This window comes from Salmo salar, chromosome ssa03 (assembly GCF_905237065.1).
Source record: "Salmo salar chromosome ssa03, Ssal_v3.1, whole genome shotgun sequence".
Lineage (NCBI taxonomy): Eukaryota > Metazoa > Chordata > Actinopteri > Salmoniformes > Salmonidae > Salmo > Salmo salar.
The window spans coordinates 59,970,526-59,995,763 of NC_059444.1; the positions used below are offsets into that span (position 1 = coordinate 59,970,526).

The following is a 25,238-nucleotide window of genomic DNA, read 5'->3' on the forward strand; positions in this document are numbered from 1 at the left end:
GAAGTGAAGGCAATTATCTGAAAGGAATCATGTCACAATGATGGGTTTACACACTGTTTTTTAATCATTTTGAAGGTGTGAATGTAAAAACAAAGTTTACTCATACAGTGCAATTGATCTAAAATAATGGATTATGGCAAACAGTCTGTTGAATGTAAACATTAGAATATTGGGTTTCCAGACCTTTGTTCAGGTTTCATTAGCACATCAGCCTTCTCTATATTCTGTTTCTGAGTCATGTCCACCTCTCAGTCAGAGATTCATTATCTCTGACTGAGAAAGCACCTGGGGGAACCCAGAGCTGTGTAGACAAATGGCTGAGGGAACCCAATAGAAAAACATGTCTAATGCTTTGCACACACATCACCCCTCAATCCATCTCCATGGTGTCCATCATCACAATGGTCTCATGGAGGTATCCCAATTCTATCCATCCTCCCAGGGGTTGCAGTCCCACATCTATCTCAGACACTAGTTCAATGATAAGCCACAGTGTTCTCTCTGCTGTTCCTGGCTCACTCCTGTGTCTCTGGTGGTTGGGTATGAGGCTTGCGGTACTTGCATTGGATCCAGACACGGTACATGGTCAGCTGCTTGCCTCTGTTCACCTGCAGCCGTCGGTCCACCATGTTCTGGACCTTCTCCAGACCCGCTTCACTGAAGTAGTCATGTAGCTCATCTGGAGAGAGATGTCATGGAGATATTATACACAAAAAAAAAAAAAAAGTGTCTAGTGTCTGAGGTAGATGTGGGACTGCAACCCCTGGGAGGGATGGATAGAATTGGGATACCTCCATGAGACCATTGTGATGATGGACACCATGGAGATGGATTGAGGGGTGATGTGTGTGCAAAGCATTAGACATGTTTTTCTATTGGGTTCCCTTCGCCATTTGTCTACACAGCTCTGGGTTCCCCCAGGTGCTTAGATAAATAAAGGTTAAATAAAAAATGAATAAAAAAACTGACTTGCAAATTACCACTGTTAAAAATCAGTACATACTAGCCTTTTGATTTGATTTATTACCTTGTGTGAAGAAATAGACTCGTGTTCCATCACCCCGGACATAAAAGTTATCTGACAAACACCTTCCTGAAAAAGGAACACATTCAATAATTCAATAGATTTTCCCCAAAACATGTACATATTGCTAATCACAATTTATAAGCATTTTGCTACACCCGCAATAACATCTGCTAAATATGTGTATGTGACCAATACAATTTGATCCCACACAGTCCCACGCATGAGTGCCTATGGTAACTAACCTTTCTTGAAGCGTAGCTGTGCCATGTCATAGCGCCCATAGTCCCTGAGCAGCAGCACTCCTCCAGGCTTCAGCAGCCGAGCCAGTCTGCTGATGGAGGCCTGCATCCTGACAGAGAAAAAGAAAGATGTGGGAATTTGATTGCACTTCATTTTCCCTATCACACACACGCAGCCACACACACACACACACACACACGCACCCACACTTGATTGTTGCTACACTCAAACACACATACGTCACACAGGGGCAGCTTACTTGTCAGGATGCAGGGCTGAGAGCACGAAGATGAGCACTATAACACCCATGCTGGCGTCTGGGACAGGGTAAATAGCTCCCTCATCACCCAGGTCATGAACAAAGGCATAGCAGCGCCCGGGGTCATACTCTGAATTAGCCTGGTAGTGAAAGGGACAAGATGAATAAATCTATTTATCAGCCAACTAATGACATCATCTATCAAGCATTTCTCCTTCTCACCTTGACCAGCTCCACAGCGGTGCTGGAGAAATCACAGCAGTAGACAAAGAGCCCAGGGTCACTGTCACACACAAAGAAGACAGGGTCACGGAACATGGAGGTGCGAACAGGGTTGCATCTAATACATATTGAGATCTGAATAGCAGATATACAGCATGTGCATACGAAGAGGGTAGTAGCTACTATACAAAGTCAAACTGATCAGGCTGCATACTGCATAATGGGACTTCTCAATACACGTGGTCCCAACCACCACTCACTTGTTGGTCTTCAGAATGGGAAAGACGGTGTTGCCAACACCACAGCCAACCTATTGAATCAAACAAGGGCATAGGTTAGCCTACTTTATGCCTAAGGGCCACATATACTTAGCTGGTCCCATATCTGTTTGTGCTCTTGCCAAGTCTATTGCTCATTCTTACGACAAACATGTTTGACATTACAATGAGTGTCAATGAGTTGGCATAACACAAACAGACTGGCACTCAAGCTAACATATACTGCAGTCATACTATGATACAATATTCCTCACCTCCAGTATGCGAAACATGGCACTGGATCCAGGGAAGTCACCATCTACAGGGGCCAGAGGGGTGACTTCACTGCTTTGGCCCTGACTCTGTTCGAGACCATGTGATTCACTGTCCTCAGCTCTATGGTCCCCAATACAGGAGTCCTGGTTGAGGCGACACTGTGGGGCCAGCTCAGGGAACTCTGTGAAGAGCCAGTGGCGGTCTTTGAAGAAGCGATTCTCATGGATGGTGTAGAATTCATTCCAGTACTCGTTCGCCCTGCAGTCAAAGTCCTCTGTTCAAATGAGTGGAAAAGATGCAAATTGACTACTACATATACTATATCTTGTTCTGGTACTTACACTACATGACCAAAAGTATGTGGACACCTGCTCGTCAAACATCTTATTCCAAAATCATGGGCATTAATATGGAATTGGTCCCCCCCTTTGCTGCTATAACAGCCTCCACTCTTCTGGGAAGGCTTTCCACAAGATGTTGGAACATTGCTGTGGGGACTTGCTTCCATTCAGCCACAAGAGCATTAGTGAGGTCGGGCGATTAGGCCCTGGCTCGCAGTCAGCGTTCCAATTCATCCCACAGGTGTTCGATAGGGTTGAGGTCAGGGCTCTGTGCAGGCTAGTCAAGTTCTTCCACACCGATTCTGACAAACCATTTCTGTATGGACCTCACTTTGTGCACAGGGGCATTGTCATGCTGAAACAGGAAAGGGCCTTCCCCAAACTGTTGCCACAAAGTTTGAAGCACAGAATCATCTAGAATGTAATTGTATGCTGTAGCGTTAAAATTTCCCTTCAATAGAATTAAGGGGCCTAGCCTGAACCATGAGAAACAGCCCCAGACCAATATTCCTCCTCCACCAAACTTTACAGTTGGCACTATGCTTTTGGGCAGGAGGATTAAAACTGCAATGTGTCATGGGTAAATTGTGACTGACTGACTAATCTTCAAATAATAATGAGGCGTTACTTATGACGTAAGATGATTTGTGGATCAGTCAGTCGAGACATTATATACAGATCTCTGATGGCAGTAATGAGGTAGATTTTTTCAGTTGCATGTAACTTTTTATTTAGACCTTTTTTGGAAGTACATACTGTCTGGGACGGCAGCAATGATGATAGTTGCTCAGTGAAACTCCTTTCTTTGGTAAGTACTAAATGTATTTTGACATTATTAAGCTTGAAAATCTGGTGAATGGCAAGTTAAATGGATGCTTCTGGGCTTAAAGGAGGATGTTTCCTGTAAACCCAGATTCTGGTTCAGAACCAACCTTGCTTCTCTTGAGGGAGGGGCTGACTGTTTTCTTGGACCTTCTTCTTGGCAGCAGCCTCTTGCTCCTCTGTCCACTCCACATTGTCCCTGAAAGTGAATGGGACACCAACACCACTAGAAACCAAGAGGAAGACATGCTACCCATGTCTAGTTCTGTTATATTCTGTTATATTCTGTCCATATGTTAGCCCAATAATAGACGGAGCCTAAAGTTACTCCTCACAGTCCAAGGACCTTACATGTTCTGTTGAAAAGCAAATTTACACACAGGTGATTGAAGACGCAGATAGCTAATAATCTGTTTCCCGTAAACAAGCGCGGTAACATGGAAATATGGCCGTGTGGGAGCCATAACCCTATATACAAAGGTGTGTATCAATTTAACATTTTTTTATGATTTCTCGCTGAGATGAAATAATGTTTTTATGCCTCCAAAGCCGTACGGCAAGCGATGCATGTTAATGTTCAGACCAAGCCTTGGGGCTCTTAACAAAACACCCATGTACAGAAGACACCTTCATCCAATGACTCTTGTGTAATGTAATGGAACTGAGAATCATGATCAAGGGCTATCGACGTGTGTGTACTACCACCAGTAGTGTGCATGCTAAAATACGAACCATGCGTTATGTTGAAAAACTTGACGTGGGTCTGTCAGGAAACGGGTTCCAAACTGAGGTCTTTTCAGTTCTCCAGATGTGGATTCTGGTAATATTTGTCCCGTTTCAGTGATGTTTTGCTCCACTATCCCTCCCAGAGTAACTGGCGCCGCCATGATGAATTGACGCACCGGAAGGAATGTCCAGAGAAGTTGAAACAAAGACTACATTGTCAACGAGATATCCCACCACAGTCAGTAAATCAGCGTTGCCTGTGAGTACTCGGTTACACCAGTTGAGCGCGCCATAGCCCTACATTTGGCATTATGATCGAGAACGTGGCTGCTGATGAGATCCCCGCGTGGGGATGAATGGCGGTAGGATGAAAGAAGATGGCGTGCAAGGGGAAAAAAGGGGATTATGTTTTGAGAGAATATGGAATTGAGGATTGCACAGAACTTTTGGAAGAGCTAGAGAAGGAAAGTGAACGTGAAGAGAGTGAGGGTGAATTCATTGTGGTGGCAAGCGCAATGATAACCACCGAGAAGAAGCTGAGTGTAGAGGGCAGTGGTGTGGTGAGGGAGGTTGGTGCCAAGTGCAAAAAGAGGGATACATCCCCAAGTAGCTCAGAGATGGAACCGGACGAGTTTATGGATGTAGTACCTGCGGTGAGGACCACCTAGCGTCCCGAAGATAAATAGGATGATTCTGGCCCAGTGGGACAGAGATTTGTGGAGGGAATCGATCCTTGCATTTTGGCTAATCCATATGTGGTGTCAGGTTGGATGGAGAAGAGGTTGGGTACTGTTGAAAGTAACTCTGAGTGGAATAGTGATGATGCATTGTGTTTCTTCAGTCCAGAGGGAGTTAGGGACAAGAAATGTGACTTGCTTTGCTCTCTGGAGCAGGATGGAGTTGAAAGGAGTGATACCAGGGATGGCATTGTGTTGAGGAGGATCAGGAGGATCAGCTGAAATGGAAGATTCACGGTGTCTGTGACACCCGCCGTTTGGTGCGACGGAGACCCGGTGGAGAGCGTGGGAAAATGGAGAAGACATTGTCTGTCCTGCTGAGAGTCTTTGCCCGACAAGGTCAAGTTAGGAAGTGTAAGGTATCCCGTTAGAGAATATGTTCCCGAAAATACTACAGTGTTTTAGTTGTCAAGTTTATGGGGATGTTGCAGCAGTGTGTAGGAGGGGAGATTCCTAGATGTGAGAAGTGTGCAGGAGGGCATGAGACGAAGGAATGTGGTGTTAGAGGTGGTGTTGAGTGGTAGTGTTCTGTTCTCTCAGACCGTTGGTCAGGAGTAGGATTAGACAGGGTTAAATCGTGTTTTTTTTATAGAGGGCTAATAGTTGGCAGGGTAATTTTCCTTTTTCCCAATTTTGTATTACTCTATCAAACGTAGGTAGGCCGTGAATGGCCTCACACACCAGTACAGTAGGAGGTGGTGTATGCACCTAAAAGTTGGATGCGATCCGCCAACCAAATCCTTTAGAAGAAAAATAAGACTTTGCACCTGCCCCTCTGGAAATCCTTGGGATGTCACTCTACTAAGCTAACCTATGGAATTGTTTTAAGATGGTCATACCAAGGATAATTCAGCTATTTGATTTACAATCTTAGGACCTCTTTAGGTATCAAAAAATGATTTGATGAAACATTGGAATTGACCTGCTATTGCTATTGGCGTGTTGAAAGGCATTGAATAACAGATTCATATATGGAAAAACAGATCGTGAAAAAAATCGAAACAAAGTTGGTTTTAAAGTGTCTGGGCTACCTTCAGACAAGTATTGTGAGACTTGTGGGACTCCTCGAGCAAAACAACCCGAGATGTAACTAAATGATGGGGATTGCCTGTACATTTACTAGGCCTGCTGGTTACATATGTAATGGGGAATGTATCAAAATAAATAAAGGGCAAGCAATTCACACAATGAAACAATGAATGTGCAAGAATTGGCAGGTGACATTGGAGCACATTCTGGAGAGAGCATGCACTCCCCATCTTCTTGTCTCAACATTTTAAATTATAGTCGAGACACATTATCTCCACACATTTTAAATGCTTTTTACTAACAGCTGCAACTCAATAATCAGCTAGGCCTATTGCCACATGCACTGCCCAAATTGCTGGCTTCCCAAATAGGCATAGGCCTATGCACTTGTGATTTGAAACAATCCAAAACTGTTTAAAAAAAGAAAGAAGCTAATGGTCCCCTATAGCTAAGTAAGCTCTAAAGTAAAGTAAAGTAAAGTTTTTAGAATTATTTTATTTAGACAGGGGTAATTATATACTTTTGGCAAAACACCAATGTACTTTAGGGGTTAGCGAGCATTTTAGCAGTGCACCGTGCACCTGCCAATTTAACTTTTTAATTCGCAAGTGGCTGAAACCAGAAATCTGTATATAATGACGAGATGCTCATGTTACGGGTGGGTGAAGCGGCAACGGAGCACTGAGCAGCAGCGGAGTTGACAGCATCTCGGTAAAAAAAATATATATCCTGCACATGCGCATAAATCTCCGTATCTTTCGCCATGGCAAATCGGGTTTGTACTGGTTTGAACGATGTGTTATTGATACTCATTCAATTACAAACATAATGTTATATATATAAAAGGAAAACACAAAAGCAGATAATGTTTTCTAAAATGTTATTTAGCAGAGTGAAATTACAAAAAAAAAAGACAGAAAAATGGATGAGTGATTTCTATTTTTTTTAATCAACATAGTAAAACCAATCAACTAACCAAAAGCCACTCATTCCCAAAACACATTAAATGTAACATTTACATATTTTATGCAATAAAGCAAATGACAGAACAACCAATGTCCCAGAAATGCTTTCTTTTATTAAAAAAATGTGATTTATAAAAGGGACCACAAACTTCTGTTTGTGTAGCCACATTCTAACAACTGGCAAACTTGGCTACAAACAGTTAATTGATGTCCATCACTCCCAAGTTTGATACCAAAGCACAAATGCATACTGTACTGTACACATGCTAGAGCAGATTGCCATAGCTGTTCATTAGTGACCATTAACATACAACATACATTGGGCACCAGCACCATTAACTAAAACATAATTCACTCATGATATCCCATGTGGCTGTTTATTACAGGTATTGGACTTGACTTTTTTGTAATACAGTGTGAATACCTGAGTTCAGTGTCATAATACAAGTAAACCGTGGCAGTAGTAGCAAGCAGCTGGGATCCATAATAACATACTGCAGCCAGGTTGTTTGTGAAAGAGGCCTGTGGGCAAGTGTGCTGTGGTGTGTGCAGTGCAATTTCATGCACCAAATTGGAAACAATAACAGAGCATAACAATCTTTCTCTCCAAAGGTAGGTTTGGGGTCTCTGAACTGTACTAGGCCTTATTACGGGAATGACGTCAAACTTCGTGGGTGAAATAGGGGTCCTGGAGGCCTTGCCATAATTTGGACTGGCATTGAAATGTTGGATAAGGCAGTTTTAATGCTTTGGTTTTTACATGATATGTACAATACCATCACTACAATACAATGTCAACAAACGTATTTCATTGACAGTAGAGTCAGCACACTTTTTATCACATGACAGTGGAGAGGTTCCACCTCACTAACCCCCTCTGTGTCACTACATTGCATCTCTCATAGACCCCTGAGTTTTGCTGATTGTGATTGGTCAAGAGTCCCTCAAGAATTCCCACGGTAGGTCACGTTGGTGAAGGTGGTGGTGGCTCCTTTGTACAAGGGGTTGTTAGCCTGAAAAATGGAAACAAATAGAGGACAAATATATCAAACATCCAATCAGACACGTGTCATCTTGACACGGATAAATATTCTTGCCATTCATATTTTCTCCATCAGATGGCAGCTTTGTCTTAAAAGCATAGTCGCACTCACCGTATCCCATTTGGCCTTAGCCCTCTCCTCCTCAAACTTGGCGAACTCTCGGCGGTCATGAACGGTGACCAGCAGCTTCCAGATGAGCAGGCCAGCCAGACCCAGAAACAAGATGGCCCCCGCCACCGCCATGAGAACCACCAGGATATCAGGCCCTTTAGGGCAGTCTGAAAGAGAGAGGAGAAAACAGAAGAGAGGATTGAGCGGGGAAAAGAGATGGAGTGCTATTATGAGCTTTAGAGAACCAGTCTGGCCTCTCTGTACCTGCTCTACTCTAGTGGTGCCTGCCAGCCACACAGTTAAGACTGACGTGGAACCCAGGAACACACTATTCGCAGTAAGGGAGAAAAATCGACTCCTCCTACAGCTCCCAGGCGTCAGTAGTAATGCACATTATTTCTACACACATAATTATTCTGTAGAATACTAAAGGAATTCACTCTCATCCAGACCCTGTCAAACACATCATATGCTGTACATATGAGCACAGAACTCAGACCCATTCACACACCGATGGACACACTCACCAGGCTCCATGACATATAGGATGGACTTTCCACTGGCATCCTCATAGTACTGGAAGTGCTGTACACAGTCATTCTCATCCTTATAGGTGCAGTTCACAGCATTCTTCTCATAGAAGACTGGGATGAAAGAGAGGGTTATAGGGGGTTAGATCCAAGTGGACGATAAGGAGAGAGAGAGACAAGATGAGGAGCTGTAGGTTAATAATATTTATTTTGCAGCACGTAGTAAAATCTATGGACACATAACATTAAATATACAGACGAACAAATTCAATACAAACAGTAGTGTTCACAGGAATTAGTGGATAAGGAACCAGACATGAATAAACCAGTCCGTACCGAAACAGTACAGTCCTACCGCATTTTGAGAAAGCTAATAGCAGCTGGGATGAAGGAGAGTTTTGAGCTATTCGTTTTAAACATAGGAGGCCTGTATCTGCACTCTAAGGGAAGTATACAAAAATGCATCAAACGTGGGATGCTAGGAGTCTCTCAGAATGGGTGGCTCCTGGCGTATGATTCATGTCTGTTACTGGTGAGAAAGGTCAGATACTGTAAGTTCATACCAATGATCCTGCTACCTGGTTTTACAATGTTACCCAGTATGTTCTGACTCTTTAGGTTAAGATTACCAAACCAGCAGATCATATCGAATGTTAAAATGGACTCAATGAATGATCATCAGCGTCATATCCACCCTGAAACTGCAGCGTTTCCTCAGGAAGAACAAGCTCTGATACTGTAGAGAAATTGGGGCCTCAATGTGGGTTGTTAGCGCACAGTTTTGACTTCATATCACAAACCTGTAGTCTGGAGCTACAGTTGAAGTTGGAAGTTTACATACACCTTAGCCAAATACATTTAACCTCAGTTTTTCACAATTCCTGGCATATAATCCTAGTAAACATTTCATGTCTTAGGTCAGTTAGGATCACCACTTTATTTTAAGAATGTGAAATGTCAGAATAATAGTAGAGAGAATGATTAATTTCAGCTTTTATTTCTTTCATCTCATTCCCAGTGGGTCAGAAGTTTACATACACTCAATTAGTATTTGGTAGCATTGCCTTTAATTTGTTTAAATCGGGTCAAATGTTTCACGTAGTCTTCCACAACCTTCCCACAATAAGTTGGGTGAAGTTTGGCCCATTCCTCCTGACAGAGCTGGTGTAACTGAGTCAGGTTTGTAGGCCTCCTTGCTCGCACACGCTTTTTCCGTTCTGCCCACATATTTTCTATATGATTGAGGTCAGGGCTTTGTGGCCACTCCAATACCTTGACATTGTTGTCCTTAAGCCATTTTTCCACAACTTTGGAAGTATGCTTGGGGTCATTGTCCATTTGGAAGATCCATTTGCGACCAAGCTTTAACTTCCTGGCTGATGTCTTGAGATGTTGCTTCAATATATCCACAAAATATCCTCCCTCATGATGCCATCTATTTTGTGAAGTACACCAGTCCCTCCTGCAGCAAAGCACCCCCACAACATGATGCTGCCACCCCCGTGCTTCACGGTTGGGATGGTGTTCTTCGGCTTGCAAGCTTCCCCCTTTTTCCTCCAAACATAACGATGGTCATTATGGCCAAACAGTTCTATTTTTGTTTCATCAGACCAGAGGACATTTCTCCAAAAGTATAGATATTTGTTCCCATGTGCAGTTGCAAACCGTTGTCTGGTTTTTTTATGGCAGTTTTGGAGCAGTGGCTTCTTCCTTGCTGAGCGGCCTTTCAGGTTATGTTGATATAGGACTCGTTTTACTGTGGATATAGATACTTTTGCACCTGTTTCCTCCAGCATCTTCACAAGGTCCTTTGCTGTTGTTCTGGGATTGATTTGCACTTTTCGCACCAAAGTACATTCATCTCTAGGAGACAGAACGCATCTCCTTCCTGAGCGGTATGATGGCTGCGAGGTCCCTTGGTGTTTATACTTGCGTACTATTGTTTGTACAGATGAACGTGGTACCTTCAGGCATTTGAAAATTGCTCCAAAGGATGAACCAGACTCGTGGAGGTATACATTTTTTAACTGACTTGCCTAGTTAAATAAAAAACATATATAACATGCTTTAAACTATTTAAAGGAGCAATTAGGGTTAAGTACCCTGCTCAAGGGGACATTGACAAATATTTCACATAGTCAGCTCAGTGATTCAAACCAGCAACCTTTCAGGTACTGGCCCAGTGCTCTTACCCACTAGGCTACTTGCCGCTCATATGATGGAATATGTGAGAACATCAAGCACTATAAATAATGCAATCTGTTGCATGGAGAGCATGTTGAACACACAATAAGGGAGCATTGTGTAATAGTTCTTACCTAGTTCTTCCACCTTCTGAATTTCATCCCTGCAGATTCGGGCACAGCTTTTCTCCTCAAAGAGACGGCCTCTCTTGAAGTGCTTACATTCAACACATTCCCTGCAGATACAACACAATGTTAATACATCATCATCACCACCACCAACCTCTTCATCATAATCATCCTCCTTTTCCTCCTCTTCCTTATTGCATCACCATTTCATCACCACCCCTATCACATGTACTCATACAGTATCTGTGTGTAGGCAGTTATACTGCCCCCTGTACAGTATTTACTCACTTCTTGATGCTGCAGGCATCAGGGCAGGTTGGACACCTCTCACAAGTGGCCCCGTAGGCCCCTGGCTGGGTGCACTCACAGGCCCCACACACACACTGGCCCCGGCCGCTGCACAGCAGGCCCATACTGGACATGCAGGTGTCTGTCCGGGTGGAACAGTTACAGTTCTCCCCCATCCAGTCAGAGCCACACTTGCAGAAGCCACAGTCACATTTACCATGGCCTGGCAGAGACACAAAGAGTGAGAATGGGCCATTTTTTATGGACATTTTATGTCTAACTTAGAGACACTAATAATGTATATTTTGTACATTAGGTTTATATTTCTCTTATACATCACGTTATCAGTACTGGACAAACCCATGAGTGCAATTACAACGCTGGCCTGGAATGTTTTGAATTTCAAAGCAATGTGTAGGTGAGTGGTTTGTGCGTGTGTTTTTGCCAGATCATACCTATACTGAACAACAATATAAACGCAACATGTAAAGTGTTGGTCTCATGTTTCATGAGCTGAAATAAAAGATCTCAGAAATGTTCCATACGCACACAAAGCTTATTTCTCTCAAATGTTGTGCCCAAATTTGTTAACATCCCTGTAAGTGAGCATTTCTCCATTGCCAAGATAATCAATCCACCTGACAGGTGTGGCATATCAAGAAGCTGATTAAACAGCATGATGATTACACAGGTGCACCTTGTGCTCGGGACAATAAAAGGCCACTCTAAAATGTGCAGTTTTTCACACAACACAATGCCACGGATATTTCAAGTTTTAAGGGAGCGTGCAATTGGAATGCTTACAACAGGAATGTCCACCAGAGCTGTTGCCAGATAATTTAAAGTTCATTTCTCTACCATAAGCCGTCTCCAATGCCATTTTAGAGAATTTGGCAGTACGTCCAGCCGCAGACTACGTGTATGACGTCGTGTGGGCGAGCGGTTTGCTGATGTCAACGTTGTGAACAGAGTGCCCCATGGTGGCGATGGGATTATGTTATGGGCAGGCATAAACTACTGACAACGAACACAATTGCATTTTATCAATGCCAATTTTAATGCACAGAAATAACGTGACGAGATCTTGAGGCCCATTGTGAGGCCCATTTTTAAAAAAGTTATCTGTGACCAACAGATGCATATCTGTATTCCCAGTCATGTGAAATCCATAGATTAGGGCCTAATAAATTCATTTCAATTGACTGATTTCCTCATATGAACTGTAACTCAGTAAAATCTTTGAAATTGTTGCATGTTGTGCTTCTATTTTTGTTCAGTATAATTATCAGCAATTCTGCATGTGTTTGTCTCTGTATTAATGAGTGTATTGAGAGCATGGGCAGGCAGGCATATGTGTGAGTAATAATTGAGTAATAATTTCCAAAACATGAAGTCATCAATTCATGACCAGACAGTGCAGACAATGGCAGGAAGCAAACTGGTCATCCATCTCGCTCTTCCCTTCCCAACACTGGGACAATCCCTGGCTGTAATGACCACTCCCTGAATCCTCCACAATATTTCTCAGCCCAGCCAGCAAAGTTGTGAAATGATTGTTTGATTGCCCTCAGACAGACATACTAGAGCAACTGGCTGTTTCTCACAGGATGAAGGTTAATGCAACAGGGCTGGGCAATGAATGACGAAGAGCAGAGACAAAGTGAGTCACTGTCTCAGAGCTGACCGATGGAAACTGAACAGAGTTCTGTAAACTGTAAAAACAGGCCCTCAGAGACATGGGAATGGTTGTTTTCAGGTGAAACCACCTCCTTCAGCTGAATTCCCCAGTTCCCACGCCCTATCTGACTCTGTCATCACTATGAGATAAGTGTGTGTGTGTGTGTGTGTGTGTGTGTGTGTGTGTGTGTTTGTAATGAAAGAGGCAGCTATAGTTATAAAAGGTTGCTTTACTGTCTTGCAGGCACATAAGCTGTCTGAGTTGAGCTGGTTAATGTTTTACAGTGTGTATCCCACAAACAGAGCACCAACTCAACTGAATGCTGTTGACACAATCAGTACATTGTAAAGAAAGTCCTGGTTTTCCTCTCTTAATAACGTTCTTGTGTTTGGCAAATGTTCCTTATACTCTACCTCATCCGCACAGTGAGTTCATGCTTGTGCCTTGTTCTCTCTACTGTACTTGTTGTATGGTCGAGTCAGAGAAATGAGAAGGAGTTTCTAGGTATACATCCCAAATGGCACCCTATTCCCTACACACCCTATTCCCTACACTATATAGGGAACAGGGTTCCATTTGGCATGCATATCTAAATAATCTGCCTCGGTCTGAGACGGCACTCTAATCCTCCAATTTATCAAGTCGTAAACATGAACTACAGAGACACATAAACATGGAGTCCAGGAGGGAGGACAGAGAGCATGAGAGCAAAGAGGTTGAGGGAGTCATAGACATAGAGTGAAAGAGAGAGAGAGATAACTGTAAACACACTGATGAGAGAATAATAAAAAAAAAGAGAGAGGAGATGAGTGGGAGTATTGGTGATGGAGATGAACTTTAAAAGAGGGAGATAGAGAGGAGAGAAGGATAGGAAGAGAGAGGGTAGAGTGCCAGAGGAATGCTAACTTTCATGTTCTCTCTTGCCTGTTTGTGTGCCCTGTGGATGTGCTTGCTGACTCCTGCTCCACTGCCCTAGCTCCATAGCAGAGGGAGAAATACACACCATCGGGGGGATGTGGGAGGGCCTGGGGTTAGGAGGCCTGGAGCTCAGGGACTCTGATACTTTACTGTTCTTCACACAGTAATGACATCATGCCAACAAGACTCCAGAGACACAGGCTGACAAAGTTGAGTCTCCTTCAGCGTGCTCCACCGGCTCTACTCACTAAATATGGAGTTCTGGACTGTTGCCTTTCTGTGTTATTCATTCCAACCCTAGACGCTTCATAAAAGAGTAGATCTCAATGACTAAGACCACAATCCCACAAACAACATATTTTCCACTGACAAAAACATAGCTAATGCTGAGTTAAGACATAAATGACTGTTTTAACCAAATATGTCCCATTCCCAAGTCCTGACTTCACCCTAACCACCATACATAGCATTTCACACATAGCACACACCGTAAAAAAGCCAACTTAACCAATTGCTTAATCAGCATTATTCTGTGAATTGAAGGAAAATAAATTTAGCTAATGTGGGACGGTTTGTTCATTCAACAGACTTTGCTCACATTGAGCTGAATGTACATGAACTTGTTGAGACGAATTACAAATTCATGTTGGCCTTTGGAGGAAAATTACAAATATGTTTGCTCAAAACTACACCCATCATTATCATATTTCCCAGCATGCTCTATTGCAGGTTGATTTTCAGCATTGTTTGTTTCAATACCTGTGTTTTTGCATGTACATTGATTGGTTGATTAATCTTATGCTACACAAACATAAAAAATAAACATTTTTCAAACCTAATCCAATCTGGTAGTAGTTGGACTTTTTGCACCCGTTACTGTGATAGCTGTTGCAGTTTATGATTTAGGTAGTCTCAATAACTCATGTTCTCTACCCTGTCAGTCATTCTCAATGCAGGTTATTAAAAGTTCTAATTGTTGGATATCCTCACTCTGGGTGGATTCCAATAGGAATTATACATCATAATGTGACTTGCAGGCTTGATGTGGCCTGTAAACCAGCTGTTTCAGAACACTGCCCCCAAAAGAAAGACCTGATGATATACAGTACCACTCAGAAGTTTGGACACACCTACTCATTCAAGGGTTTTTCTTTATTTTTACTATTTACTACGTTGTAGAATAATAGTGAAGACATCAAAACTATGAAATAACACAGATGGAATCATGTAGTAACCAAAAAAGTGTTAAACAAATCAAAATATATTTTATATTTGAGATTCTTTAAAGTAGCCACCCCTTTGACATGAGGACAGCTTTGCACACACTTGGTATTTTCTCAACCATGAGTTTGAGCCAATCAGTTGTGCTGTGACAAGGTAGGGGTGGTATACAGAAGATAGCCCTATTTGGTAAAAGACCAAGTCCATATTATGGCAAGAACAGCTCAAATAAGCAAAGAGAAATGACAGTCCATCATTACTTTAGGACATGAAGGTCAGTCAATACGGAACATTTCAAGAACTTTGAAAGTTTCTTCAAGTGCAGTCGCAAAACCCATCAACCGCTATGATGAAACTGGCTCTCATGAGGACAGGCACAGGAAAGGAAGACCCAGAGTTACATCTGCTGCAGAGAATAAGTTCATTAGTGTTACCAGCCTCAGAAATTGCAGTCCAAATAAATGCTTCACAGAGCTCAAGTAACAGACACATCTCAACATCAACTGTTCAGAAGAGACTGCATGAATCAGGCCTTCGTGGTCGAATTGCTGCAAAGAAACCACTACTAAAGGACATCAATAAGAAGAAGAGACTTGCTTGGGCCAATAAACACGAGCAATGGACATTAGACCAGTGGAAATCTGTCCTTTGGTCTGATGAGTCAAAATGTGAGATTTTTTATTCCAACCGCCGTGTCTTTGTGAGACGCAGAGTAGGTGAATGGATGATCTCCGCATGTGTGGTTCCCACCGTGAAGCATGGAGGAGGATGTGGGGGTGTGGGGGGTGCTTTGCTGGTGACTGTCTGTGATTTATTTAGAATTCAAAGCACACTTAACCAGCCTGGCTACCACAGTATTCTGCAGTGATACCTCATCCCATCTGGTTTGCGCTTAGTGGAACTATCATTTGTTATTCAACAGGACAATGACCCAACACACCTCCAGGATTTGTAAGGTCTATTTTACCAAGAAGGAGAGTGATAGAGTGCTGCATCAGATGACCTGGGCTCCACAATCACCCGACCTCAACCCAATTGAGATGGTTTGGGATGATTTGGATGGCAGAGTGAAGGAAAAGCAGCCAACAAGTGCTCAGCATATGTGGGAACTCCTTCAAGACTGTTGGAAAAGCATTCCAGGTGAAGCTGGTTGAGAGAATGCCAAGATTGTGCAAAGCTGTCATCAAGGCAAAGGGTGGCTTCTTTGAAGAATCTCAAATATAAATTATATTTTGATTTGTTTAACACTTTTTTGGTTACTATATAATTCCATATGTGTTATTTCATAGTTTTGATGTCTTCACTATTATTCTACAATGTAGAAAATAGTCAAAATAAAGAAAAACCCTTGAATGAGTAGGTGTTCAAACGTGTGACTGGCACTGTATGTAATATACTGTCATGAAGAGTTTCATTTTACACTGGGAAATATGCAAATAAGGTAGAATAGAATGTATGTTGGTTCAGCTATATGCCCAAATATTGAGCAAACGCCCAATCCTATTGCAGTTGGTTGCCTTACAATTGTACATTGAATCAACTTGAATGCTATTTTGTTGAGCAAACTCACAGTCCTATTGCAGCTGGTTGCCTTACATACATTGAATCAATAAATACAATTCCGGTGCACATGATACCACTCTTGTTCAGCCCAGGGGCCCTTTCTATGATACCTTTCCAAAGGGCCAGACTGTTTGGGTTAAGAGATGCTGTCTCACGCGACTCAGACCCCACCCCCCTGCCTTCCCGTCTAAATCCATGTGGAGGCATGCTACGGCTGGGTGAGGGGAGAGAGGGATGAGGAAAAGTCTGGACAACGTGAAAACAAACAGAACAATTGAAGCGGTTGACCATGGGAACATCCTCATTCCTAGGACGACAGACTCAGGGCTACACTGGGAACTAATGGGAACCATCTATTTGACAACAAAGGATGTCTTATGGAGGGAATCAAACAGTGTATTTTCAGTAAAGAGACTATAATAGACTACGTAGCTCTTTCCCTGGAAACATCAAGAAGAGACAGATATAACTTCTCTACAGGTATCCAGTGCATCTCATTCTTTCAGTGAGTACAACAGCGACTGGCCAATCGGACTTTAACCTCTGTTGCCATAAGCAAAGTCCTGGTTGTCTAATAAAGCTCAGTCCATCCCTAAGGGAACGGTTGTGGTTAAAGCACAGAGTTATAGCCAACACGTATATAAATGTAGCAACAGCACCATGACTCATCTGCTATGCAGCAACATTGAATTATCCAATGACAGGAACTATTAAAATGTTGTTGCTTTGATTGAGCAACGTGCGTGCTGTGCAGGCATGCAGTAGGGAGAGATGATCAGTGATGACATCTCATACTTCATTCCCAAGAGTGGTTAGAAGATTGATGGAGTCAGTGAGCTCTGTGAGCTTGTTTACTCCGCTAAAAGGATCATGGAAGAAGACGTGGTTTTGATTTGAATAATCTGAATAACTTCTTGTGAAGTTGATGGAAAAGATGTTGTTTTTTGGTTTGTATTATCTTTTACCAGATCTAATGTTTATATTCTCTGACATTACTTTCACATTTCCACAAACTTCAAAGTGTTTTCTTTCAAATGGTATCAAGAATATGCATATCCTTGCTTCAGGTCCTGAGCTACAGGCAGTTAGATTTGGGTGTCATTTTAGGCTACAATTGAAAAAAGGGTCCCATCCTTAACAGTAAAGAGAGAGAGAGGTCTGGATCAGGGGCGGTTCTGGGGGGGGAGGGGGCCAGGGGGGGCCAGTGCCCCTGTGACAACAATTTTGGACCCCCTTGTGGCCCCCTAAATGTGGAGTATGAAATAATTTTTACATAACAAATTGTTGCTATCGTTCTTTTTTTTACATCCGTTATTAGACAGTGGCAACGCGGAACACTAATGATTATGAACATGGTCTTTTGCCTGCTAATGCCTGCAATGCAGTGAAGAAAACGATATGACAACAATAACGTCTAATGTAACTGGCCCCTCTAACAGTACAACTGGCCCCAGCTTGGCCCCCCCAGTTGAAATGGTCTAGAACCGCCACTGGTCTGGATAAGGGTCAACGGAGGCATTGCGGACATGTTGTAAGGAAATGGAAATCTCCTTTTTCCTGCTAAAACCATAAGCCTGCCAAAACCCCTAACCCTAAAGCAAACAGAGAGAAGAAATGTTACAAAAACAACTTGTCGACTTGTGTAAATGAGTAAAGCTTCAAAACTCAGCAGAAAATAACATGTAGTAAAAGAAACCAAGATGGCTGTCTCCTTGACAGACACAACAGTGTATCTATCCACTCACCTGAGCAGATCTCTCCTTTGAAGCGAAGGCAGTTGAAGTCGTCACACTCGCAGTACTTGCCCCACACCTTTCCAAAGCCACTAGTGTGGCAGGAGCACTGGCCACACACACAGTTGCCCCTCCCACTGCAGATGGGGTCCTCAGCTTTGGGGCTGCAGTTGCCCTGGTCTGAGGGCCTGTAGTCCCCGTCAGCACATTCACAGCGGTCTCCCAGGCGCCCCGGGTGACACTGGCACACACCACACTCGTAGGTCCCATTTCCCTGGTTACAGAGAGGACTCTCGGGCTGGGCTGTGGCCTCACAGTCACACCCGCAGGCGAAGTGGACCGTAACCTCCAGGGCGTCTTTGAAGCCCACAGGTTTAATGGTGAAGGTACGGTTCTTCTCCTTAGGGCAGCCGCGTAACCTGGCCTCCACACTGAACGACACCTGGGGGGAAAGGTGTGTGTGATACAGCAGGTTACATTTGAACTGTGCTGTAAGAACAGAGCATTATTTATATACCTAAGATCTGATACCAGGGCAAGGATTTGTCATCCAGATGGTGAGTGGTACCGGTACTGACCGTGTCTCCGATCTTAAGTCCGGAGCAGGACTTGAGTCCCTGGATGAGCTCTCCGTTGAGGCAGGTGGCGTTGAAGGACAGAGCCAGCTCCTCTGGAACACCCAGCAACTCCAGCTCCACCTTGGAACGGATCCTCTACTCCACAGGTCAGGGGTCAATGGGCAGAGGTCAGAATGAACTCAATCAGAAAACATAAACGATTCAGAAAACCTCTACTCTTAGTCTCTGTGGAAATGGAAACAGTGTGTATATACAGTGTTCTATCAGTCACACATGGGCTCGTGGGAAGTCAAATAGACTGTTTGAGAATGAAAGGGGAGCTGAACTCACTCCTTTAGCCTCGCTTTTCCACGTCCTCATTAAGAAATGCTAGAAGCAATGAGAGTTTGAAGTGGGAGCTGTATGTTCGCTAATGTTGTGTGTTCCTCTTGAAATATCTCAAACAGCCAATGTGCGAGACGAATGACTTAGCAACCGCATGACGCAGCATGACAAGCTCAAAGCATTTCTTACTTTCTAGAGTATCAGTATTTTTTTATGACAGTTGTGTTCATGATGTTAACGTTAGCTCCTGTTCTTTCAACATAAGTGTCATTCTTTCAACATAACATTGGCTACGATGTCTATGTTTTGTTGTCTCATGTGTAAACATGTCCGAGACGCTGCATGTTAATGGGTAGTTCTGTTGTCCGTAAATGGCTGTATGTTGATTCTGCTGCTATGATTGGATAGAGTGCACTCGGCGCAGCTGTTTCTCAGTGCAAGACAATTCTCCCTAGGTGTTACCAACTCATGTTAATGGTAAAGTGGGCATGACTGGGCATGATAGAAATCAAAACCCAACTCTCATATATGTGGCTGTCTCTTACCTCGTAAGCATCCAGGATGAGTTGGATCACATTCCCAGAGTCATCCGACAGCGTTCCAACTGTGGTGCCGGGAATGAGCTGGCTGTAGTTCTGAGAAAAGAGGGTCCAAGGGGATAGGAGGTAATGTACCATATCCCTCCACCTAGAAACCACGGTGACCCTGATAACAGTCATGTGTACTCACCTGGTAGAGGGGCACCACATTGTTGGTCACAGCGAAAATGAGGTTGATGTTGTTCTCCGACATCTTCTCTGTGATCAGAGCCAGAGAGGGGTAGTCCTGAAGGAGTTGACCATCATTATCGTTACCTTTCTCTTGTGATAACAGAAGAATAGAACTCAAACACAAACTCCCTGACACACACCACTCACCAGGCTTGACGACTTGTCATAGTTGTTGTCTCTGTTGATGTGACACTGTCCATCATTGGGCTGCACTAGGCCAGCCAGCCGGCCGTCCAGGGCTATGTGTGTCGTAGCATCGGTAGTGAACACCAACAGGTGGGAGGCATCCGCACGCCAGCCTATCTTGTCCTAGTGACAGACGGAGGAGAGAGAGGGAAAGAAGAGGAGAGGAGAGAAACGGTATGTATTCAAGTTTGTGTGCTGTTTCGAAACCACTGATTGTGTGTGTGCGTGTGCACGTGCACGTGTGTGTGTGCCTGTATGTCTCTAGGTGTGTGCGTACATGCGTGTGTGTGTATCACCTTGCACACCACCGCCTGTATGACCGCGTCGAAGCCTCCCTCTGGAGAGTCTCTGTTACGAGACACCTGCTGCTTCGCCACCTCCTCGGTGAAGCGCTCCACCTGCTTGGTCAGAGACAGCACGTGCTTGTAGCCAAACTGAGGCAGGCACCGCGTCTGGATCCTACACATCACACCCCAAGGTGGAGAGAGAAATACATCGCTGTTAGACACAATTTGACAGCTATTAACGAAGCCAAATCCTGAGAGGATTTGAGCTTCAACACAGAATATCAACCTTTTCAAATCTTCCCCTCTGCAAAATCTCCTCCTCCTCTCCCTCCTTCTCCTCCTCCTCCTCCTCCTCCACCTCTCTGTCCCCTTCACCCCCCACTCACCCATAGCAAGGGTTACTGACGGCTTCCTCAGGGTAGGTGTACATATATGGGGACAGGGGCTTGTCCACAAAGGCCCCAAAGCCCATACGCAGGTTGCTGGTGGTGCGGCCCATGGCTGCAGCCAGCTGGTTGCCCAGGGAGCGCAGGCGGGCCAAGTCGTCCCTCATGGAGTAGGAGAGGTCCATCAGATAGTACAGGTCAACTGGGTAGTCCTCCACCTGCTTCACTGTCACTGTGAAACGCCTGGCATCATCTGAAGAGAGAGAGAGAGAGAGAGAGAGAGAGAGAGAGAGAGAGAGAGAGAGAGAAAAATGTAACAATTCCTCTGTTCAATGAACTTTAGACGAGTTGTGAACCCGGTGTACAGTATATGGGTGTTTGTGTGTACGCCTATGCTGTGTTAGAGTACCTGGTCTCAGAGTGAGGCGGAGTTTCTGGGGTCTGATCTGGGTGACGTCGTCAGCCGCTCCCGATGCCTTGTCACTGAGGGGCGTGTCTTTCTGCACACTGAGGGTACTGAAGGGGAACTCTAGCCCCTCCTCCGTACACCCCCCATCCAACAGGTTCTGCTTCAGATCACAACGGGATACACTGGACCCCCCTTGACCAAACTCCTGAACCCAGGAAAACAACACACACTGGTAAGAGTAACACTTCCCAATGAGACAACCAGTAAAGGGACAGTGATCAATTTAAAAAGAGCATCTAAATGCAATACAATGGAAGGGGGGCTCAGTAGATGAATACAGTATTTGGACAGTGACACGTTTTTTGTTGTTGTTTTGGCTCTGTACTACAGAACTATGGATTTGAAATTATGCAATGACTATAATGTTAAAGTGCAGCAGGTCAGCTTTAATTTGAGGGTATTTTCACAGTTTAGAAATGACAGCACTTTTTGTACATAGTCCCCCAGAGGATATACTCACTTCCTTAAAGCACCAAGCACAGCTAGGGTGGACAGCCAAACACTGTCTGCAGGTGCTCACCCCTCGAGATGTGCAGATGTTTGAGCCTGAAGTACACACCAACATAAACATGAGTGAATAGGTAGGAGGTCCAGTAGTGGGAATCAAATAAGCCGTATATGGACACTTGAAAGGAATCATATAGGCTATTTGCTGTATGGACACTTTTAGATTGATTCTTTATTAGCTTTGAGTGTTTCTGACAATGTTATTCCACTTGCAGTCTTGCCAAGTAATTGTGTCTCATGACCGTTTCTCCACACTGACTCTGCATTTAAACTACACTTCTTCTTCTTTTCTCACTACTTTAGTCGTTAGCTGGGCCACAGACGGTTCCGTTTCTCTACCACACACTCTCTTTTCTCTTTCTGCTGGTCTCTCCTCCTCTGCTTCCTCTCTGCCCCAGGCTCTACTTCTCTCCTCATCTGTTACACCATACTGCTTGTTACCCAAGCCTGTTCTGTCACGCACATTGTTCTGTAAAACAGCTGTTATTGCAGGCAATTCGATGCTAGAGGAAGAGACGCACACTGCAGGAATGTCCATCACTGTGTGACGCTAAAACGCGTCATGTTGACGCTGGTCAATAAGTCGCGGATGTTACACATTATGTCTTGCAACAGTTGGTTAAAACCTGATTGCAGTCATATCAATTGAAAATGCTATTACATATCTTTTTTTTTCAATGAGATGTATACGCTTTGTCTATTATATGTATTGAGGTTTAATTATGTGTTAGAAATCCTTTCTTTTATTGTTATTATTAGGCTATTCGCTATTGTGCATGTTGAAGTGATTGCTTGTCTATATAGCACTGTTTCTATAAAAACAGGAGGCCAAAACAAATACTATGTGAAACGCAAAGGTGTGGCCTGTACAAATATGAGCGCACTCTGGCACAACGTCTCGAGAATTAGCGCTCCCTTTTAAGGACTCAACATGCCCAATGTTCCGTTCCAGTAGCGCAATACAGTGCCATACAGTTTATTGTTTTAACAAATGAAATCATCAAAAACTATACTTTTGTGAGTTTTTCTGGAACTTAAGACGTATTACTTATTAAAAACACACGATACAACATAGGTATAATTAATATTCAGTCGGCATACGCACCCTAGAATAGAAAATGTCTTATAGAATGGCGGAGGAAACGTAAAAATTATAGAATGAAATAGAAAATACTTACCAAGAACTTCAGAAGAAGCTAATAATAAACCCGAAAATATCCATAGTCGGTCAAAAAAAGTTCCCATGTTGGAGAGACCGGTTAGGACTGACTGCTTGACTTTCTCTGCCTGCTCCACCTCTGTAGTAGTATCAGTAGCCTGCTCTCAAACCAGTGGACCACCAATTAGAATGCTTTTCCTCATTCTTGCAAAATGCAATGCTGATTATGATTCAGAGCGGATCTGACATACACGTTTAAGCTACTTTATAGAAACGTAACTGTACAACATAATATATAGACTAGAGTATGGATATGGCCTATTCTCCACATGCCAATGGCACAGATGTGTCTGTCGCTGTAATGGTAGCAAGCATCTGTGTGATTCAAGACATTCAAATTGCCTGCTAATCTTTTGAAAACTATTCGACAATATCCCCGCCACCCCAAAAACATAAATAAATGAATACATTTATATATAAACTAAACAAATGTATGAATACAAATAAAAGACACAAGAAATAGAAAATGTATAGAAATAAAAACGTATTGTCAAAAACAATACATTGTTATAACAATGCAGAGAAAAGTGTTTGATGTTGTTTACGTCTTTGTTTAGTTTTCAGCAAACGGCATGTCCGTTCATTGATAGTTACAAGCAACCCACGTAACAAAGGTGAGAAAGTTTCAAAATCAGTGACCTGCGCTTGAAAGCCCCCTAGCGGTTGAAACCGATATTCATTTTCAACCAGATGACTGTGGTACGAGTTTAGAATTATCTGATTATAATCCCAATTAAACTGATGTATTCATACTTGATCTTTTATATCGTATTATCTGAGGAGATATGAGGAGGTTTGTGCTGTTCTTCACAAGAAGGTTTGCAGGGCTTTGAGCATAGTTTGCTTGTTGTTTATGTGAGCATGTAGGCTGGACTATTTACATCCATTCTCTCCCATCTCTTCTTTAGAGAAGGATGCAGTAGTCCTGTTTGATCCATTCTTCCTTTATCTGAATCTGACCTGCCTAGTGGCCCTCCCAGGCCTGTCCATTATGGAGTGATGGAGCATGAGAGAAATTGTGTACCTCTAAAATTGCAGGAGGGGGATAAAAACAAGATTAGATCAATGCCCTGGCTGTCTCCAGCCCCGCCGCCACTGCTGCCTACCTGTCACCATCACCGCCACCCCTGTATAAATTGACTTGGGGGGGGGGCGGAAGTGGGATCCAGACAATGCCTGTCTCTCGCTCTCTCTCTCTCTCTCTCTCTCTCTCTCTCTCTCTCTCTCTCTCTCTCTCTCTCTCTGCGTCTAAGCTTGTCCATTTATTGAATCACTGTCCCTCTCCCTCTATACCCGTTATTCTCTCTGTCTCGCTGGTTGCTAAGCTACTGCCACTAGCCAGTGTTCTGGAATTGCGGAGAGGTGGGGTGATAGAAAAAGAGAAATAGATAAGCTGTAATACCTAGGAAGGCAGGCAGTGTGCTTGCATTAGGCGCTGATTGCTCCTGGCTATGTGTGGGGGATAATGGCTCACATTGTGCTGGGTAAAGAGCTAAAGAGGGGGTCAGATGGCACCCAATTAAAACAGTGAGCCGGACCATCGGGAGGAGGGGGGTTGGGGGCAGGAGATTGGTCTTGACCTCTGTCTCCGCTCCACAGAACACTGGTCAAGCTTTTCACTGAATCTGAGAATGCAATCACTCTGCCAATATCAGTGTTTGGATAACCAGCCGCCACCACGTCACCCCTTTCCTTTTCACTGGGTCTGGACATAATGAAGACCACCTCATCATGTAAGAGAGGATGCACCTGGGATTTGTTTGAACTCAGGTAGTCTATATATCAGCAGGGTTTACCTTCTGCGATGTGCCCTAGCTCTTCTCGTGGCGGACATGTTGTTTGTGTTGTGACGCTGTACCTCCTGACCCGCTGGCCCCCTGCCTCTCTGGCTCGGAGAGCACTGCTCCTCTCCTCAACAGGTGTCCCTAGGTAAAAGAGCAACTCAAATCAGAACACATAGAGAAAGAAAGTCTCTTAACTGGCATTTAACGGAGGGGAGAAAGGGATATAGAGATAAAGAGAGGGTGAGCATTTTTCTTCCGCAGGCTCTTTTTAAAAGCACATCCACTCTTTGGCACAATGGGGTTGTTTCATAGCCTGCAGTGTAACATAGAAAGATGGAGACAAAGAGAGAGAGGGAGGGAGAGAGGGGGCGAGAGAAAGAGGGGGCGAAAGAAGGAGAGGAATCAAGTTAGAAAGTTTAATGAGAGATGT

At 43.7% G+C, this 25,238-nt stretch overlaps 2 protein-coding genes across 2 annotated transcripts; both read right to left on the reverse strand.

Moving 5' to 3' along the window:
- Nucleotides 1-41: 41 nt before the first annotated feature.
- Nucleotides 42-4,437, reverse strand: mettl2a (methyltransferase 2A, methylcytidine). Its single transcript, XM_014192832.2, has 9 exons — nt 4,177-4,437; nt 3,555-3,643; nt 2,281-2,555; nt 2,009-2,058; nt 1,749-1,809; nt 1,527-1,666; nt 1,270-1,376; nt 1,028-1,093; nt 42-679 (listed from the first exon to the last, which is right to left on the reverse strand). The coding sequence occupies exons 1-9, from the start codon at nt 4,329-4,331 to the stop codon at nt 516-518; spliced, it is 1,107 nt and encodes a 368-aa protein (XP_014048307.1). The 5' UTR covers nt 4,332-4,437; the 3' UTR covers nt 42-515.
- Nucleotides 4,438-6,866: 2,429 nt separating this feature from the next.
- Nucleotides 6,867-23,310, reverse strand: LOC106600998 (integrin beta-3). Its single transcript, XM_014192833.2, has 15 exons — nt 22,984-23,310; nt 21,759-21,844; nt 21,239-21,443; nt 20,830-21,082; nt 20,453-20,615; nt 20,118-20,279; nt 19,930-20,025; nt 19,746-19,835; nt 18,877-19,011; nt 18,311-18,740; nt 11,186-11,408; nt 10,904-11,004; nt 8,583-8,699; nt 8,056-8,222; nt 6,867-7,914 (listed from the first exon to the last, which is right to left on the reverse strand). Exons 1-15 carry the CDS (start codon nt 23,048-23,050, stop codon nt 7,846-7,848), a joined length of 2,364 nt encoding a protein of 787 aa, XP_014048308.1. The 5' UTR covers nt 23,051-23,310; the 3' UTR covers nt 6,867-7,845.
- Nucleotides 23,311-25,238: the final 1,928 nt, after the last annotated feature.

Excerpts from the sequence above, each read along its gene's own strand:
- LOC106600998 (XM_014192833.2), bottom strand. The coding sequence starts at position 23,050 with ATGGGAACTTTTTTTGACCGACTATGGATATTTTCGGGTTTATTATTA. Across the intron at positions 18,741-18,876 it reads GACTTAAGATCGGAGACACG|GTGTCGTTCAGTGTGGAGGC; the intron begins GTCAGTACCGGT and ends CTTTCCCCCCAG. Across the intron at positions 11,005-11,185 it reads GATGCCTGCAGCATCAAGAA|GGAATGTGTTGAATGTAAGC; the intron begins GTGAGTAAATAC and ends TTGTATCTGCAG.
- mettl2a (XM_014192832.2), bottom strand. The coding sequence starts at position 4,331 with ATGGCGGCGCCAGTTACTCTGGGAGGGATAGTGGAGCAAAACATCACT. Across the intron at positions 1,810-2,008 it reads CCCATTCTGAAGACCAACAA|TGACCCTGGGCTCTTTGTCT; the intron begins GTGAGTGGTGGT and ends TGTGTGTGACAG. Across the intron at positions 680-1,027 it reads AGTCTATTTCTTCACACAAG|ATGAGCTACATGACTACTTC; the intron begins GTAATAAATCAA and ends ATCTCTCTCCAG.